The sequence below is a fragment of the Hemicordylus capensis genome, chromosome 2 (genome assembly GCF_027244095.1).
Source record: "Hemicordylus capensis ecotype Gifberg chromosome 2, rHemCap1.1.pri, whole genome shotgun sequence".
NCBI classification, from domain to species: Eukaryota; Metazoa; Chordata; class Lepidosauria; order Squamata; family Cordylidae; genus Hemicordylus; species Hemicordylus capensis.
The window spans coordinates 325,044,937-325,061,854 of NC_069658.1; the positions used below are offsets into that span (position 1 = coordinate 325,044,937).

The following is a 16,918-nucleotide window of genomic DNA, read 5'->3' on the forward strand; positions in this document are numbered from 1 at the left end:
TTAGGGAAAGGGGGCAGAGAACTTTAAGGAAAAAATCCCCCCCCCAGCACAGTACCTCCAATGACTGTTGCTGGTGTCTATCTGATGTTTCTTTTTTGATTGTGAGCCCTTTGGGGACAGGGAGCCATCTTATTTATTGATTATTTCTCTGGGTAAACTGCGCTCAGCAATTTTTGGAAGGGCGGTATAGAAATTGAATGAAATGAAATAAATAAATAAATAAGGAGAGCAGGTCCTTACCTGCTCTCCTTCGCCCCATTCTGCTTCCTGCTGGGGAAGTGCACATCCCAATAACCCCCCCCCACATGGTGCCAGCACACACATGGCATCTGCACATGCACTGGCACCATTTGCATGGTCACCATGCTGACCACACAAATGGTACCTGAGCATGCATGGAAGCCATGTGCATGCTAGTGCCATGCAGGGGGTTACTGGGATGTGAGCTGCCCCAGCAGGAATCAGAATGGGGTGGCAGAGAGCAGATAAGGACCTGCTCTCCTTTTGATTCAAGTTCTCTGCCCCCTTTCCATAAAAGTGTTCAAACCACGCTTTGAACCACACATCCCTATCATTGACCCTTGGAAGTGCAGGAAGACTGGAGGAATTGTGCAAGGGCTCTGGCTGTATTGCATTAGAACCTACTAATGTACATGCTTTGTTAGTCAGGATGTCAGCCACTGGCGACAAAAGAAGAGAAAAGTAAAGAGAGTGACAGATAAGGAATCCCAGAAGATCTCAAAATTTGGAATTTTGTGGAGGTTTGAGGCAGCCTGTTATGGGAAGATTTTTAAGAAAAGCCAGGAACAGACAATAGGCTCGTTCACATAACCCTTTGGGGGTGGGTTGGAAAGCAGACAATCTTCTATCCTATCAGCAGCAGCCAAGCAGCACCTCCATTTGGGCCTGGAAACCTAGAAAACAGACTATCGAGGCAGCTGCTGGATCTGTTGCTGAACTCAGTGGCTGCAAGCACCGCCCCTCCATGGAAAGGGTGCCTCTGCTTTCCCAGCATGCTTTGCAGTGCCAGCAGACTGGAAAGTTTCATGAGGTCAGCAATTGCCCTCCCACTGGTCATGAAGAAGCAGGAGGTGGAGCAGTTCTGTCAAACCAGAACCAACACAGTTCTGTCAGACCAAACCATGATCCCCAGCTTTGGGATCATAGTGTGTGCTTTGCAGGCTACTGCATTCATTGATGACAGCTGCTGTACCCACAGCTGTCTGTGGTTGCCATGTGGCGGAAGGCAGGCAGAGTGCCGTTGGACCAGGTAGAAGTGGAATGTGAGTTCTCACAACCAGAGAATCAAGGTAGGAGGGCTGTGCTCATCTCCACCCTCATAAAAGTTGGGTAGCCCTGCTGGGAGCAACCTGGATTTGAGGGATTTGTATGGGTTCTGGCAATCATGCAAATGTGCGTAGCCCGCCTCCTACCCTGATTTTAATGGTCATGCAAACCAGCCTAATATTAGGAGGGGGATAGGATGATTATTTTAAGGGGGCTGGGGGGCTGGAAGGGGTGATGAACACCCTTTGTTGCATATTGAGACAGTCTTAAAGAATGTTCAGCCCTCTTATCTTGTGACATTTTGTAAGAAACTTGGGTGGGCCTTTTAGACAATGCACCATTTTTATAATATTGTGCATTTTTCTGCATAGGACACCATTACACCATAAGCATTGTTACAATAAGACCTATTTTTAAAGCTATTTTCCTCGCTGCATGAATCAAATCTATTATAGTCTCTTATTTTGTGAATGTATTTGAAGACAGTGAGGAAACACTTTTCTGTATTTCAAAATGTACATATTTAAATTGGCCATATATATAATTAACCTTTTAACAAGTTGCTAAACTCAGGCTGCAGCCCTTGGGACTCTTACTGCATCCCCCTGAATTTAGTGGAATTTGTTTCTGAGTTAACAGGGTATTGGACTTGCCGTCTTTTAATTCTCACTGGAAGAAAACCTTCCCCGCAAACCAAGATGTTGCAAAAATTGCCTATTGCTACTTTTTGTATTTTCTTGGGTTGGAAGATTGAGCGGTATCCAGCAGAAAATCACCATCTTGGAGAAGCATACAGCTTGCCAGAAGCATACAACATGGAACTCAGAAAATGGCTAGGGAAAAGGTTTAACAATTTTGATCAACATTTGAAATCCCCTTCTGGCTATTACAAGTTGAGATTTTCAATTCTGCATTTGAAAATTTTGAAAATTTACCAACACTATACAGAATATGGTGCTGCACAAACATTTTGAAATTTAAAGAGTTTCAAACACTTACTGATTTTCATTTCAAAATCCTGTGCAACATTATAGTAACTGATTTTCTTGAGCCCTGTTCTTATTTGATACCAATTCTAAATGTTGGCTTTCCTTATATTGGAACTTTGTCATTTTAAATTCCCCTGAGTTTCCTTTCCTGTATTTCAGGCTGTTAAACCCCATTGTCTCTCAGCAGTCGGCAGGAACTTCAGGGAAATAGTGTGGCTTGAATCTTTACCTGATAGTACTTCCAGTGGTTTGGGAAACATAAAACATTAAGGACTAGGATTTGTGACAATCTCAGTGAAGTCACAGCAAATACAGGCATCAACATTATTGACCATTAAACATGGACATTCTGTTCTACAGTAATGAACATACTCACATAATAGCTGAAGGCTTCTTCTGTAAAAATAGATACAATATTTGGTCACTGTCACCTTATTAAAATGTTTCAATAAACCTCTGTACATTCTCAGTACCATGGTCTTTTAAGACTGGAAGCATAAGGGCACAAAATGGCAAAAGCATAGCACATACTGGTTGTTTTTTGTGGTCAGGGCTAGCTTCAACTAGTTGGGACAGATTTACCATTTCAGAACAAGAAAACACTAGTGTCAGGATGCCCTCTGCATCTAAAGCTTTCTCCTTGAAGATTGTTCCTTTATTTTGCAGCCCTAATTGCTGTTGCTCAGCTGGAGCTACTATGCCTTCAAAACACATTATTTTGTTATGCTGTTACTTAGCCAAAGAATAAAGTTAAGACTAAGAATCTGTTCTGTTCCATTCTCTCAGTTTTCAACAGTTTCTGCAGCAAAGTGTCCTCCCACCCTGCATGTATATCTTGCTGTTTGACAAGGGGAAAGGACAAGGATTTGTTATTCAGGCACATCAATTCACGTCCAGCTGCCTTTATATTATCAAGATGGAGCTTGCTGTTTGGTGAACAGCCATTCCATACAGCAGGTCAAAGACAGTTTTGAAAAAGGGGAAGATAGCTAGAAATATTTGAAAAAAAATTTCCTTTGCCTTCTTCTATAAGTTACTTGGGCTGCAATCTGCATACATCTCTTCAAAAAAATCTATCTTTGTAATTGTTGCTTAAAGCTTTGCTTTATTCTTGTAACAATACTCCTGTTCACATCTTGAGCAAATTGCATGGAATCGATGCACAATGGGGAAATAGGATTGCCCTCCCCTGACTTATCTGTATCTGCCTTGGCCCTAGGCAGGCTAACTTTTGCAAATTAGATATACAGAGAGTACAAGGTGTATAGGCCTGATAATCTTCAATCCTACTTCCCCACCCCACCCCCATATGCAGTTTGCCAGGTAAAGATTGCATGTCATCATGTTTACATGCATTGAAATCTGTGCACTTATATGTCACTTCTGTGTTCTAGCCAATCAATGCACAGGGATGAGCTGGGCCTAAAAATGGGCACAATCCTGCTCCTTCACCATGTGTTGATTCTACAGATTTCTCAATTGTGCAGACAGAGCAAATTCTTTAGCACTGTAGTTATTTGTTATAGCCAGGTGGGGCCAGGAGGTTTTATGCATGGAATTTTCTTCTAGTCTCCATGTTTTAGATCCTGAATTCTGGGGTCTTTGAAGTGTCCTGCGTAATGTATATTTTCTTCTGCAGTCAAATTTCTGTTACCAACTACCATTTTGTGGCCTCTATTAGTGCTGCCTGTTGAAACACTCCCGGCCCATCTACATACCACATACATAGAGTGTGTGTATGTGTGTATTGTGTTGGTCTAATTCTGAGATCTAATAGTAGCAATGAAGGTGGAATCCATTAGATTATTTGACTGATTTTACTCCAGTAACAATTGCAAATTCATACCTATTGCTGCATTTGTCCTAAATATATTGCAGGTGACATCAAATAATACCCCTTAAGGGTGCAGCAGCTTTGTAAAAACACACACACACACCATCCTAGGCAAGTGACTTTTGTACTATCTGTATTTATTTACCTTGAATATTTCATCCCCTTCTTTTTACAAACTGCTATCTTACCAGTGTGTTTCTGTGTTTGTTTCAAGCTCCACTGACTCTGCCACCACCTTCAACTGTGCACCATCTGCTGCTAGTCTCTGTACCCACCAAATTACATGCACAGTGGGAAGGCCGAGGGCTGTATGTTCATCAGATGGGTTGGGTATGTGTGGGATTTCATGGAGCACTTTTCTGACTGAGGCTTGAGGCTTCCCATGAAAATCCTGAGAAAATGATAAACTTGGTTTCAAAGACTGTGGTATGCTCAGCTAGTGATGGTGGAAGAAAGTTCTGAAAAGAGAAAAAGCTGGAAATCTCAGAGTGACCAGCAGCAGACTCAGACATTCAGAGATGACCTTTTGTTCATGGGACTATTTCTGACCTCTGTCCAGTCTCAGCACTCTCTCCCTGTTTGCTGTTGCTTAACGCTGCTTTAGCATTTGGCTATGGAATTTCATTTTGCAGCCATTCCTTCATTTGAGTTTTTGCCCTCTCTGTAAGGCAGAAACCTCAGCAGAAAGGCAAAACAAAGGGAATGTTGCTCAAGGCAACTGCAATGAAGGTTTCTAGCTCTAGGGCATAGGATTGTCATTTGTACGGGAAAGTAATCCTTATACAAATTTGCCCTCTGCAATAATGTGGCTGTGGATTGAAGGCCTGAAACAGAATCTCAGCTTCTTGAGCACTTCTGAGTTGACTCTCTTTTGTTTGTTTTTCTTTCAAAACTAATTTCTTGAAAGTCCAAGGTTTTTGGCAAAAAACCCATCTCTCTTCCTCTTTATATCTTTCAACAGATCTACAATGACAAAAAGAACCTGTTTGAAATAAGAGAGAATGTCCCAAAGAAGTTAATTGAAAAAGTGGCAGGGGACATCGAGAGCCTCTTGGCCAAGAAGGTCCGGGCGTTAAAGGTAAGGTGGCTCCCTGGAGCATTCGTCTTGCTTGATGTGTGTCTGGTGGAGCAGGGAAGGAGCAATAATGATGCTGGTATGTATGATGATCTCCTAATATTTGCGTAGTTCTCAGGGTCTGCTGATGAGTGCTTTACTCAGAATGCTTCACAGAGTGTTTTGGGAGACAGAAAATGAGGTAACAATTTAGAAATTCCCAGGGAGGCAGCTAATTCAAATCGAGCATCTTCTTTGCCCTCAGTTTCTCTTCTACCTATAGGGCTGCAGTTTGAGATCATTTTCAGCATGCCCAATGCACCTTTCCTCCCTGACATGTCTAGGTTATTTTAGCCTCCACTCTGCACAAAGAAGTGGCCTTTTCTACTCCTCTGAAGGCTCTAATCCAAAATCTCCACATGCAAGCCACTAATGGGAAAGAGAGGCAGAAAGTATGCTGAGCAGTTATGAGGTGTACTGTTAGTTGTCCCCTTGAGCTTTGGCGTACATTTTCAATCTAACTTTCCATTTTGTATCATTTCCTTCCTGAATGAACTTGTTATATTAGTGCTAGAGCGAGTCAATGTGTTCAAGCTCTGTAGGGTTGTTTGAACCCAACCTTCTCTGTGATGATGTATGGTATCTGGAATTGCTGCTTTACTTTTTCAGAGTAGCAATCCTTTCACTGAGGACCTTGACTTTGTAGGAATCAAGATTCATATTTATGGGGCTGTGTATGTACCTTCCATGAAGCTTCGTCTTAGCTTTTTAAACTTCAGGCGTAGTGCAGTTTTGCAGATGTCAGGGGAATGTAGTTCATTAGCATGGCCCACTGATACCAGGCAAAACTCAGTTAACGTTGGTGTTAGGGGTACAGTTTATGGGTGAAAGGGACAGTGATAAGTACTTGGAGAGCCACTGCCAGTTGGTGTAGACAGTCCTAAACTAGAATGACCAATGGTCTGACTTGGGATAGGGCAGCTTCCTATGTTCTCCTCAAGTCACTTAGTCTGTTCCTTATACCAGAGACTGACATCTAATCCTGCCTAAGGCTTTGTGCACACTGCGGGAAGAAGATAGCTGCTCAGGGATAGTTTGGCTGCACGTGGCACTTTTGAGACAAGGGAAGGTGGGTGAAATTACCTTCCCCCCCCCCGTAGTATCACAGTAGTTGTGTTAGCAGAAGACTTCAACTGCATAGGCACATCTTATGTAGCATGCATGCAGATTTAGTTAGGATGTTGGCCAGGTTTTATATTTGTAGGCATATTTGAAAGGAACAATGCCTCCTGTGCTGCTAATAATTATTGCAATTGTTGCATACATTTGTTTAGTCCCAACAAGTGTGTTGAGCACTATAAGGGATACAGAAGTTACACTGTTTCATGCTGAGATGGCTCATGTTGCAAGGGTCGTGCGTGATACCAAATGAACCTTTATTGGTTTCTAGGCAACTCTGTCCAGTTGTAGATGAAGATTAATGGACTAAATAACCCATTTATATGTACAGGATATGTGACTATAGTCTTCAACAGCAACTAATTTGATTGGAGGGGGGTCATTTCAAGTAGGGGTGTGCAATTCGGATTTTCGGTGATTCGGTTCAGGACCCGAACCGAATCACCCCTGTTCTGTTTTGTTCCCGAATATGGGCCACCCGAATCACCCTTGATTCGGTTCGGGTTCGGATTTAATCCGAATCCGAATCTGAATAAATTTGGGGGGAAAGGGCCCAGGGGCAAAATTTTGGGGTGGGATGGTAGTGCCCAATGGGTGGAAGCTACCACCCCAATTTCAGGGGGATTGGGCAAAGGGCTGATTTTTGGGGAATTTTTGAAGTTTTAGTGACTTTGGGGCAGTTCGGGGGCATAGCATGGGATCTGGGCAAAAAGAGTGGGGTGGGGTGGTAGTGCCTAATGGGTGCAGGCTATCACCCCAATTTCAGGGGGATTGGGCAAAGGGCTGATTTTTGGGAAATTTCTGAAATTTTCATGACTTTGGGGCAGATTGGGGCAGAAAGTGGGGCCTGGGGCAGAATAGTGGGGTGGGGTGGTAGTGCCTAATGGGTGGAGGCTACCACCCCAATTTCAGGGGGATTGGACAAAGGGCTGATTTTTTGGGAATTTTTGAAGTTTTGGTGTCTTTGGGGCAGATTGGGGGCAGAAAGTGGATCTGCCCCAAAAGAGTGGGGTGAAAAGAGTGAAAGTGGGGTCATGAGAGTTCTTTAATTGAAAAAAAATCTCATTTGCTATCATTGAATGAGAATTCACACCTCAGAAGTTTTTCTGAAGGGATGTTTCCCCTTATTTTCTGAGGTGTGAATGATAGCAGATGAGATTTTTTTTCAATTAAAGAACTCTCATGACCCCACATTCACTTTTTCACACTCTCATTTACTATGAATATCAATCTAGCACACTGCACCTTATGAAGAAAAACCTCAGAAATTCACCAAAATCCAGCCCTCTGCCCAATCACTCTGAAATTGGGGACGGGTGGTAGCCTCCACCCATTAGACACTATCTGTCAGCCCACCCACTCTTTTGGGGCAGATCCACTTTCTGCCCCCAATCTTTCTGCCCCCAATCTGCCCCAAAGACACCAACACTTGGTGTCTTTGGGGCAGAAATTCCCAAAAAATCAGGGGCAAAAATTCCCAAAAAATCAGCCCTCTGTCCAACCCCCCTGAAATTGGGGTGGTAGCCTCCAACCATTAGGCACTACCACCCCACCCCACTATTCTGCCCCAGGCCCCACTTTCTGCCCCAATCTGCCCCAAAGACACGAAAACTTCAGAAATTTCCCAAAAATCAGCCCTTTGCCCCATCCCCCTGAACTTGGGGTAGTAGCCTGCACCCTTTAGGCACTACCACCCACCCCACTCTTTTTGCCCAGATCCCATTCTATGCCCCCGAACTGCCCCAAAGTCACTAAAACTTCAAAAAATCCCCCAAAATCGGTCATGAGCTGAATCACCCGAATTTTTCGGCCCCGAAATTCGGGTGATTCGGCTCGGCCTCGAAAAATATCAGGGGACATCGAGGGTGATTCGGTTCGGCCCCGAATCACCCGAAATTGCTCGTTTCGGGCACAGATCGATCTGTGCCCGAAATTTTTTGCACATCCCTAATTTCAAGGAGAGGTTGGAGGGAGTGGGCCAGCCACATCTCCCTTGAAGACTGCTAGCAAGCTTCCATTCCCTCCATATTCTCTCTTGCCCTTAGATTACCACCTGAGGAGACCGATGGTTCTTGTTGGGAACTGGACTGGGCCCTAGTGCCTGAACTGATTGATGCAAAGGAAGTCAGGGCTCCTGGACCTTTAATATTTATTTAAATAGGAGCCTTGCTCCTAGAGGAAAGAGCAGGCATAGGGCAGTGGGATCACAGTGGGAGCAAATAGTAAAGCCCCTCCACTTAGGCTGCAGTCCTGGCTGTTGCTTGCAAAAGAAAACACGTTTAACATACCTTGCAATTAGGAGGAGTCCTTCCATGAGGCAGAGTGGGGTAGTTGCCTCAGTGTGGGCTTGAGGAGGGGCTCAGGGGGCAGCAAACACAGGGCTCCTGCCACCATAGGTGCCACCCCGTGTACCTCCTTGCTGGCCCCTCCCCCCAGCCTTCCTCACCTCACTGGGTCATGCTGATGGTGTTCTCTTCCTCACCCTTCTGGAGCACGTGACTTCTTTCCCTTCTCCCCACCCCCCACCCCCAATGCAAGGTAGGAACATCTTTGCCACCATTGCCTGACTTGGTGGCATGGACGGAGAGTGCTTGTGTGCCACTTCCATTGCCTCAGAAGCATGACATTAGAATGTGGGGCATCATATTGTCCTTCACCTCAAGATGCAAAATGTCTTGGATCACTCCTGTTTCTAGTTAATACACATACACATCCAATGCTGGCTCTTCAAAGAAGAGTTAAGGCATACCCACCATATCCTGATTTCATCTGAATGATCAGGTCTAAAGTTATCATCTTCCCCTCTTATAATGGTTTCTATCTCTAGATTTTTCTTCCAATATAATGCAAAGCGTGTTGCTGAGGAATGCAACTGATTTTTATTTCTTAGATAGTGTGATATATCTCAAGAAACAGGGTCCTGTTTGTATGGTACTGACTCAATATATATGTTGATCTCAAATGTAATTTCCCCTTGTCCTTTTTAGTTGGATCATCTCTTATACAGACTTTCCCTCCCTTTCATGACTCACAAGAGAGCTGATTTTTTTTTTTTTAATCACTTGTCGTGGAGTCAAGTTGGAATGATGAGCACAAGCGAATGGGGGTGGATAATATAAACACAGCTCTTGTAACCTCAGTGTTTTTCACCTCATCCAGTCCAGGCAATCCTCCCTCCTCTTGGTGTGTTGCTGTAGGAACAGAAGGGTCAGACTTTGGTGAGGAGCTTTTTCTGATGAACAGTTTCAAACAGTTACCAGAATAGAAGTGGCACTCATATTGGTCAAGGATTAAGTGCATTCATGTCTCCTATTTCAAAGCAAAAAATTCAGATTTAAAACAATTAAGCTGCATAGTTAGAATGTTATTAATATTTACAGTCTTTCTTCCCTCAAAAAACAAAACCAAGCAAATCTACTGACAAGCTACCATTTAGGGGCAGGGGGAAACTCCATGGGCGCATGCGCAGTTGTCCTTAGTCTGAAACAAAAGTGTTTGTTCCAGAAAAGGCGTCCTTGCAGCTGGGGCTGGCAAACTGCAGGGCCCTCAGCCAGCTTCAGGGCGGGGAGGAGGGATCCCCATAATGCACCACACACTTGCACAGTGCATTATGGAGATTCTGGGGGGGCAGGGTGACACCTCCCAGCACCCTGATCTCCGCGCTGCCTGAGGAGTCAGCTGTACATCTAGGTGTGTGATCTCTGTGCCCAGACTCTCAATGAGGATTGTCTCCAGGGTAGTAAGTTTTTTTTAAGGGTTCATCTTTTATTTGATAAAATCTGACAAATTCTGTTTTTCAACCACTAGAGCACAACGTGCCTTGGTAGCTCGTCCTTTACTGTACTGGTGTGGGAAAGTCTTTTACAAGTAGCTTTATAGTTTGTAGTGTTAGCATTCTACTGTTAGGATTTTAGAATGTAGTTTTCCTTCTTTTTATGATTGTATGTTTCATTGTGAGTGAATGTACTGCTGTTTTATGGTTATTCTGGTCTAACATCATAATGAAAACAATCTGAATCTCCTGTGATATGTCTGGCCACAGACAATTTGCTTTGCCTTATGAATGCTGCACATTCCATAGTTTACTGGTGGTTATGCCCTGAAGTGTGCAGTTTACACACTAATACCTGAATAAAGACTTCTAAGTTGATGTTTTTATTTCAGAGTTAATCTTGTCCAGTAAAATGAGATATAGCAATTGGAACGCAGGAAGGGGCAATAACAAAGAGCTCCAGGTTTTTGCATTTCCTTCAGGCTTCCCGCCCCCCACCTGCACACCCCACCACCACCTGTCTGTAATGCAGCTTGGCAGCTGAGTTCAGTAGAGCCACTCCGGCTGTGTCTGCTTCTATAGCAGGACCTCTGCATAAAAGTCATTGGATAGTAGGAGCTCAGCTTTGGAACTGGCTTCTCTTTCCCTCTCACTCTGTGGCTCAGTGGAGGGAGAACATTTGAGGGAAAGTAATGCTTTCCCAATAACAAGATATTACGGTTTGAGTGCTGGGAATATGCAATATCACAGAAAGAGAAGCTCCAACTTGGGAAAGGATCATGGGCGGAGCCACCATTTGGCAAATGGGTTCAAAGAACCCGAGGGGCCATGAGTGCGGCCCCAGACACGCACCCCCATGTCTGACATCAAATGTTAGGGGTATTATTTCATTCCCAAACAGGGCTGCACGGCCCCGTTTGGCGCCCAAACCAGCCCACACTGCATTGGCAGCGTGGCCAAAGTGACTCTCCCTGCCTTAAAGGCAGGGAGAGCTGCTCCTGGTCTCTCTGCCAATGAATAATCTCCCTCCCAAATGGGGCCACGAGGCCCTGTTTAAGAGAGAGTTCAGCCTGCGCTGCATCGGCAGCACTGCTGAAATGGCTCTCTCTGCCTTTTAGGCAGGGATGGTCACTCCAGCCCACACTGCCCAACGTGGTGTGGGCCTATCTCCCTTCCAAACATGGCCATGTGGCCCCTGTTGGGAGGGAGACCACGTCCCCCACATCTGATGTCAGACGCGGGGGCATGGCTAGCCGGGCCCCTGCGTCTGACATCAGACATGGGTGCGGGACCAGGGGGCTGCGGCTGCCACACAGGGGCCACTGCCAGCCTCCCTACGCTACTGGAAAGGATGTCTTCATCCCACATAATTAATGTATGATAAATGCATATTTTGCCCAGTGACAGAGAAGTTGTTGCATCCCAAAATGCTTCTGAATTGTCTGTGCTTTGGAGATTGGATGCAAATGCAGAAAGTTAGTAGGCAGTGTTCAGTCCAGAAGTTCTTGTTTAGCCCAAACCTGTTTTTAGTGGAAAAGTCACCAGACTTAAAAGTATATGAAATGGATGCTGTGACTGGAGCTCTATGAGATAATTCATACTTAACCATAAGTAGACATAAACTCTTTAAAATGAAGGAATGGGGCTTGTGTGAGGAAGACAATATATTTACATTAGCTGGCTATCTTGACTAAGGCTACACGCATGCTGCAAGAAAAAGCACCCATGCTGTGGAAGGCTTTCTGACTACCTCTGTACTAGCACCCATCGGGTGGGGGCAGATTTAGCTGATCTCCCCTTTTCCCAGAAGTACTCTGCACTACCCAAAATATGTCCCTAAGAGCTGAGTGACCCTCAGAGACTGACTGACTTATTAGATTTTTATACTGCCTCACCCAGATTGCTAGGTGGTTCAAAAATATAAAAACAAAATAAATAACTCATTAAAAACAAATAAAATTAAAACCCGTGTAAAATCATTTCATTTATCACTGAAGGCCAGGCTAAAAAGTTATGTTTTTAGGGCTCTGTTAAAGGCTGCAAAAGCTCTTTTCAAGTGGCAGAGCACTTCTGGGAGAAAGGGGAGATCAGTGAAATCCACCCGCCCACCATGATTGCTGTAGGGAAGTTAGTAGAAGCCTTTCACTGCACAGGTGTATCTCATATAGTGTGCATGCAGCCTTAGGATGTTGACTGATTCTAGGTAGTTTATTTGACTGTGACACTAGGTAGGTTATTTAATCCCATTGTGGCTGTTCAGTCAAATTGTATTGACAGTAGTCTTCTTGTTTGTGAAAAGGATGGATAGGACCAGTAGAATATAGTGCATTTTATACTATTGCTCCCTGTTGGGCAGAATTGTAGTTTGTGAGTATGGTTGCTTATAACTTGAGAGTTTTGACTCTTTTCTCTTTTTATCTTTCTAGCATTTCTACCCCAAATGCTCAGAGCTGGGTCACCTTATAGAATCAGCAGAATCAAGTTTTTCCTGGACTATATTACTTTAGGTTGCACTGTGACCAGGGGTTTGCATATCTGATTGCTCCTGAGGAAGAGAACTTCTAGGCACATAGACAAATAGCATGTAAAGGCTAGATTTGCAACATTCTTTTCTGAAGCCTGAAGTGGTATGTCTAGTAAAAGCTTTATCACCTGATTCTGGTGATTGTACAGTATACACTGAATTTTGGTAACAAGATTTTAAAAAAACCCATACAAAATGCTTGCTTATGGTTAATAAAATAGATGGAAAAGCAAAACCTCCACCCCATAACATCTTAACCTAAGCTCTAAATAACAACCCAACAAAGGTCTTGCAATACTTCTGAAATACAGGTGAAACTCGGAAAATTAGAATATCGTGCAAAAGTCCATTAATTTCAGTAATGCAAATTAAAAAGTGAAACTGATATATGAGACAGACGCATTACATGCAAAGCGAGATAAGTTAAGCCTTAATTTGTTATAATTGTGATGATCATGGCGTACAGCTCATGAAAACCCCAAATCCACAATCCCAGAAAATTAGAATATTACATGGAACCAAGAAGACAAGGATTGTAGAATAGAACAATATCGGACCTCCGAAAAGTATAAGCATGCATATGTATTCAGTACTTGGTTTGGGCCCCTTTTGCAGCAATTACTGCCTCAATGCGGCGTGGCATGGATGCTATCAGCCTGTGGCACTGATGAGGTGTTATGGAAGACCAGGATGCTTCATTAGCGGCCTTCAGCTCTTCTGCATTGTTTGGTCTCATGTCTCTCATCCTTCTCTTGGCAATGCCCCATAGATTCTCTATGGGGTCAGGTCAGGCGAGTTTGCTGACCAATCAAGCACAGTACACTGTATACTTTTCGGAGGTCCGATATTGTTCTATTCTACAATCCTTGTCTTCTTGGTTCCATGTAATATTCTAATTTTCTGGGATTGTGGATTTGGGGTTTTCATGAGCTGTACGCCATGATCATCACAATTATAACAAATTAAGGCTTGACTTATCTCGCTTTGCATGTAATGCGTCTGTCTCATATATCAGTTTCACCTTTTAATTTGCATTACTGAAATTAATGGACTTTTGCACGATATTCTAATTTTCTGAGTTTCACCTGTATGTTTGTGTTCTGACTTCTGCCAAGCTTCTATAGCATTGCTTGCTTGTGTCATCCACTCTGAATGCTTCTGTGTGTGCCCATGCTGCCCAGCGTTTGGTGTGATGATGTTATTAAGAGGGAACTCTTACAGCACGATTCTATGCAAATTTATTTGGAAGATAGCCCTGCTATGGTCAATTGGGCTCAACCTCAGGGAAATTTGCATAGAATCTTTTGTTGGATTTTGAGATGGTAATGGCCCATGGGGGAAGAAATGGTCTCTTAGGAACATTGGGGGCCCATGGAGCCCAGGCTGGTATGGAAAGGTAATGCATTTGATGGCTCAACCCTGTTAAGAGGCGGGCTGCTGCATTTTGCACCAGCTGAGGCTTCAGAATAGTCATCAAAAGCAGAAATCTGCTACGTGCTCATTCAGTTCAGTTGGACGTAATCTCAGGCTTACTCTGTCCTGCATGAGTATATATTGTGCATGCAGAATGGATTTTTCTGAGCAGGTGTATCCTTTTATCAGCTCTGATAACCATACTATTTTCCTTACAGGTATGTGTTAAGTGGAGTCGTTATCAGTTCTTCAGCTCCCTAAGAGGAAGAACGGAAAAGCGGTTCATTTGTTTAAAGGCTTCAAAAAACTGAAGTGCAACAGAAGCAGCCTTGGCTCTCTTGAAGAGAGCCTTGTGGCCATGTCATGGTTAGCAGGGAGATGATACCTCCTGTGAAGAATTGTCTAGCTTATTACAAAGATGGTTGGGCTGCTGAGTAGGGTGTGAAAGACTACTCCAAGCTGCATGGGCAGCTTGATGCTGTGCAATGAACCATCCCCTTCTCTGGTTTCACTGCTTTCCATGTCTAATTTGCTGAGGTCTTGTTTTTCTCAGATGTCTGGAGCAGCAGGATATTGGCCAACATGATACACAAGGCCCTACATAGATGGCATGGCTTGTGGAGCCGCTGCTTTAGAGATGGAAGGATCAGCAAGGCTGGAGAGACTAGGTATTCCTCGGCTTTTCCTGGTTTGTGACAATGGGCAGAAATACAGTAACACTTCTAGTGCGATCATCTCTCCAGCCTCGCTGGCTGCTTTTTTCAGCAGCAGCTTCACAGATCTCTCCATGTCCTTAAGAACTGCACAGAAAGTGTACCATTATTTATTTATATATTTAAAACATTTATATCCGGTTTAAAAAAAAATTTCTCAAAATGTACAAGAAGGGGTTGGAGGGTCTACCTTGATGGGTGGCGAAATCACAGTGGCTCTTTCTTCTGGGCCTTTTCCTCTTTCTGGCAGAACAGAAGAAGCTTCTGTGCAACTGGACCAGCTGGTCCAAGTTGCCGAAGACTTTGAAGGCTATTAGGGGAGCTATGGGCCCTGCAGGAGTACTCCCAGCCATTTGGATCTTATTGGATTGCTATGTTAACGCGTGATGATAAACAGTTTTCTTCTTCTGTCAGTGTCCAGTGCCTTTAGAGCATTTTTGCTGCTGCTTTGTGTTTTGAATGTTACTGTTTTATATAGGTTTTTAAACTATATTATATTTTATATTTATATTTAATATCTGTATATTTTGAATTTTATTTGTGCATTGTTTTCATTATTTTGTAAACTGCTTTGGGGTTATTTTAATGAGAAGCAGTATAGAAATTGAACAATGAATAAAATAAACAAACAGTTTAATTCAGCAAAAGGTATGAGAAAATGGTTCTCTGACCCAAAATACTATGTGTGTGTCTTTGTGTGTGTGTGTGTGTGTAAGTGTAAATACAAAGGACACACCAGAAACAGCCCCAGGAGAGAGACTATGTTGGACTAAATAAGGCCCTCTGCTAAATAGAAGAGTCACCACTGTAAAAGGTGCCCTTTTTTGCTCATTTAGTCAGGTAATATGAAGATATTTGGGGGGCTATGCAACATGGCACTCTGGGCTACTGTAGCCCATCACCCAAAAGCACAAAATTAACATAACACTCTTTGAGGCTACTCACACGCACAGCAGAAACCGGACTAAAGGAGCCCAGCTGGTTTCTGCTGTGTGTGAGAACCACCAGGAGCCGTGCAGCTTCCGGAGGTGGTATGGTGGTGGGCCCTCTTAAGTGGCCCGCTGCTTAACTGAGGTTTTGGACGTGAGGGCTTCGTGATTGTGTGTCTTCCGCGGCTGCTTGCAGTCATAGCGGACACACTTGGGGGGTGAGGGGGGCTCCCAGTAATGCACCGCACACTTGCACGGTGCATGATTGGGGCCCGCGGGTGGGGTGCCACACGGCAGCGCTTCCCTGCACTCCACCCCTGGAGTGCCCTAGCGAGGCACAGGCAGCCCGCAGGAGATCCACTGTTCGTCTGCGCGGCCAATCCACCCGGGCAAACCCACTCTCCCTGCAGGCCACCGAGAAACTCACCGATTGTGAGAAGAGCGTCATAGTGTTGCACCTTTGTGCCCTTTAATAAACATAGGACAGTCCTGCTAGAACAAAGAGGAATCGTGGTTGACGCTCAGTTTTGTAAGCAGCTTCACATTTGAGGACCAATTTTGTTTTATGCAGCACAGAATATGAGAGAAAGCGGGGGGGACGGGGGACTCGAGGTTTCAGAGGGACCTTGGCAAACTGCCCTCCATGGATCCCCTGCATGGGCCCTGAGGGAGTACTCCACTTCCACCACAGAAAGGCTAGGGGCACAGTGGTCTGGTCTCGAAGCCCTTTTGAGGGCTCTGGCCTTCAATAGCTGCTGAAGGGTGCCAACTCCTAATGCCAGCCCTGAACAGCAGTGTGCATCTAAATGGATCAAAGGCAAGGATGGGCAGCTGGAAGCAGAGGAACAAAAGGCTAATGTGACTTTCTCAAGATCATGTGGGAGGCCAGTGGGAGGCTTTGGAATGAATGGCTACAGATAAGGTTCCTTTCCCTCAGTCAGATGAGAGAACATTGTTTTTCTTTCCCCTGCATTTCTCATGAAGCTCAGAGGTGGAGATTCTATTGACACAATATATATATGCAGTCCCTGACACGCAGTATATAAGCCCACTCAACAATAGAAATGGAAATTAGTTTCTTCTGCTGAGCACTTGTCTTAAAAACCCACACAGCCTAAATTGGGGAAAAACAACATTTAAAGGTATAATCTCCTTGCTTTGTTAATTAATAGTGACAATTCAGCCCTTCTTCCACTTCTTCTTTAATTGCTGGTTGGTTGTTTT

The 16,918-nt window shown here is 44.2% G+C and overlaps 1 protein-coding gene across 3 annotated transcripts in view; it reads left to right on the plus strand.

Moving 5' to 3' along the window:
* CACNA2D2 (calcium voltage-gated channel auxiliary subunit alpha2delta 2) overlaps nucleotides 1-16,918 on the plus strand; it is an 885,048-nt gene that overhangs the window by 212,546 nt on the left and 655,584 nt on the right. For all 3 annotated transcript variants that reach the window (XM_053287835.1, XM_053287834.1, XM_053287836.1), the window contains one exon: nucleotides 5,072-5,188. In XM_053287835.1, coding sequence (XP_053143810.1) covers nucleotides 5,072-5,188 — 117 coding nt within the window. The remainder of the gene's footprint in view (nucleotides 1-5,071; nucleotides 5,189-16,918) is intronic.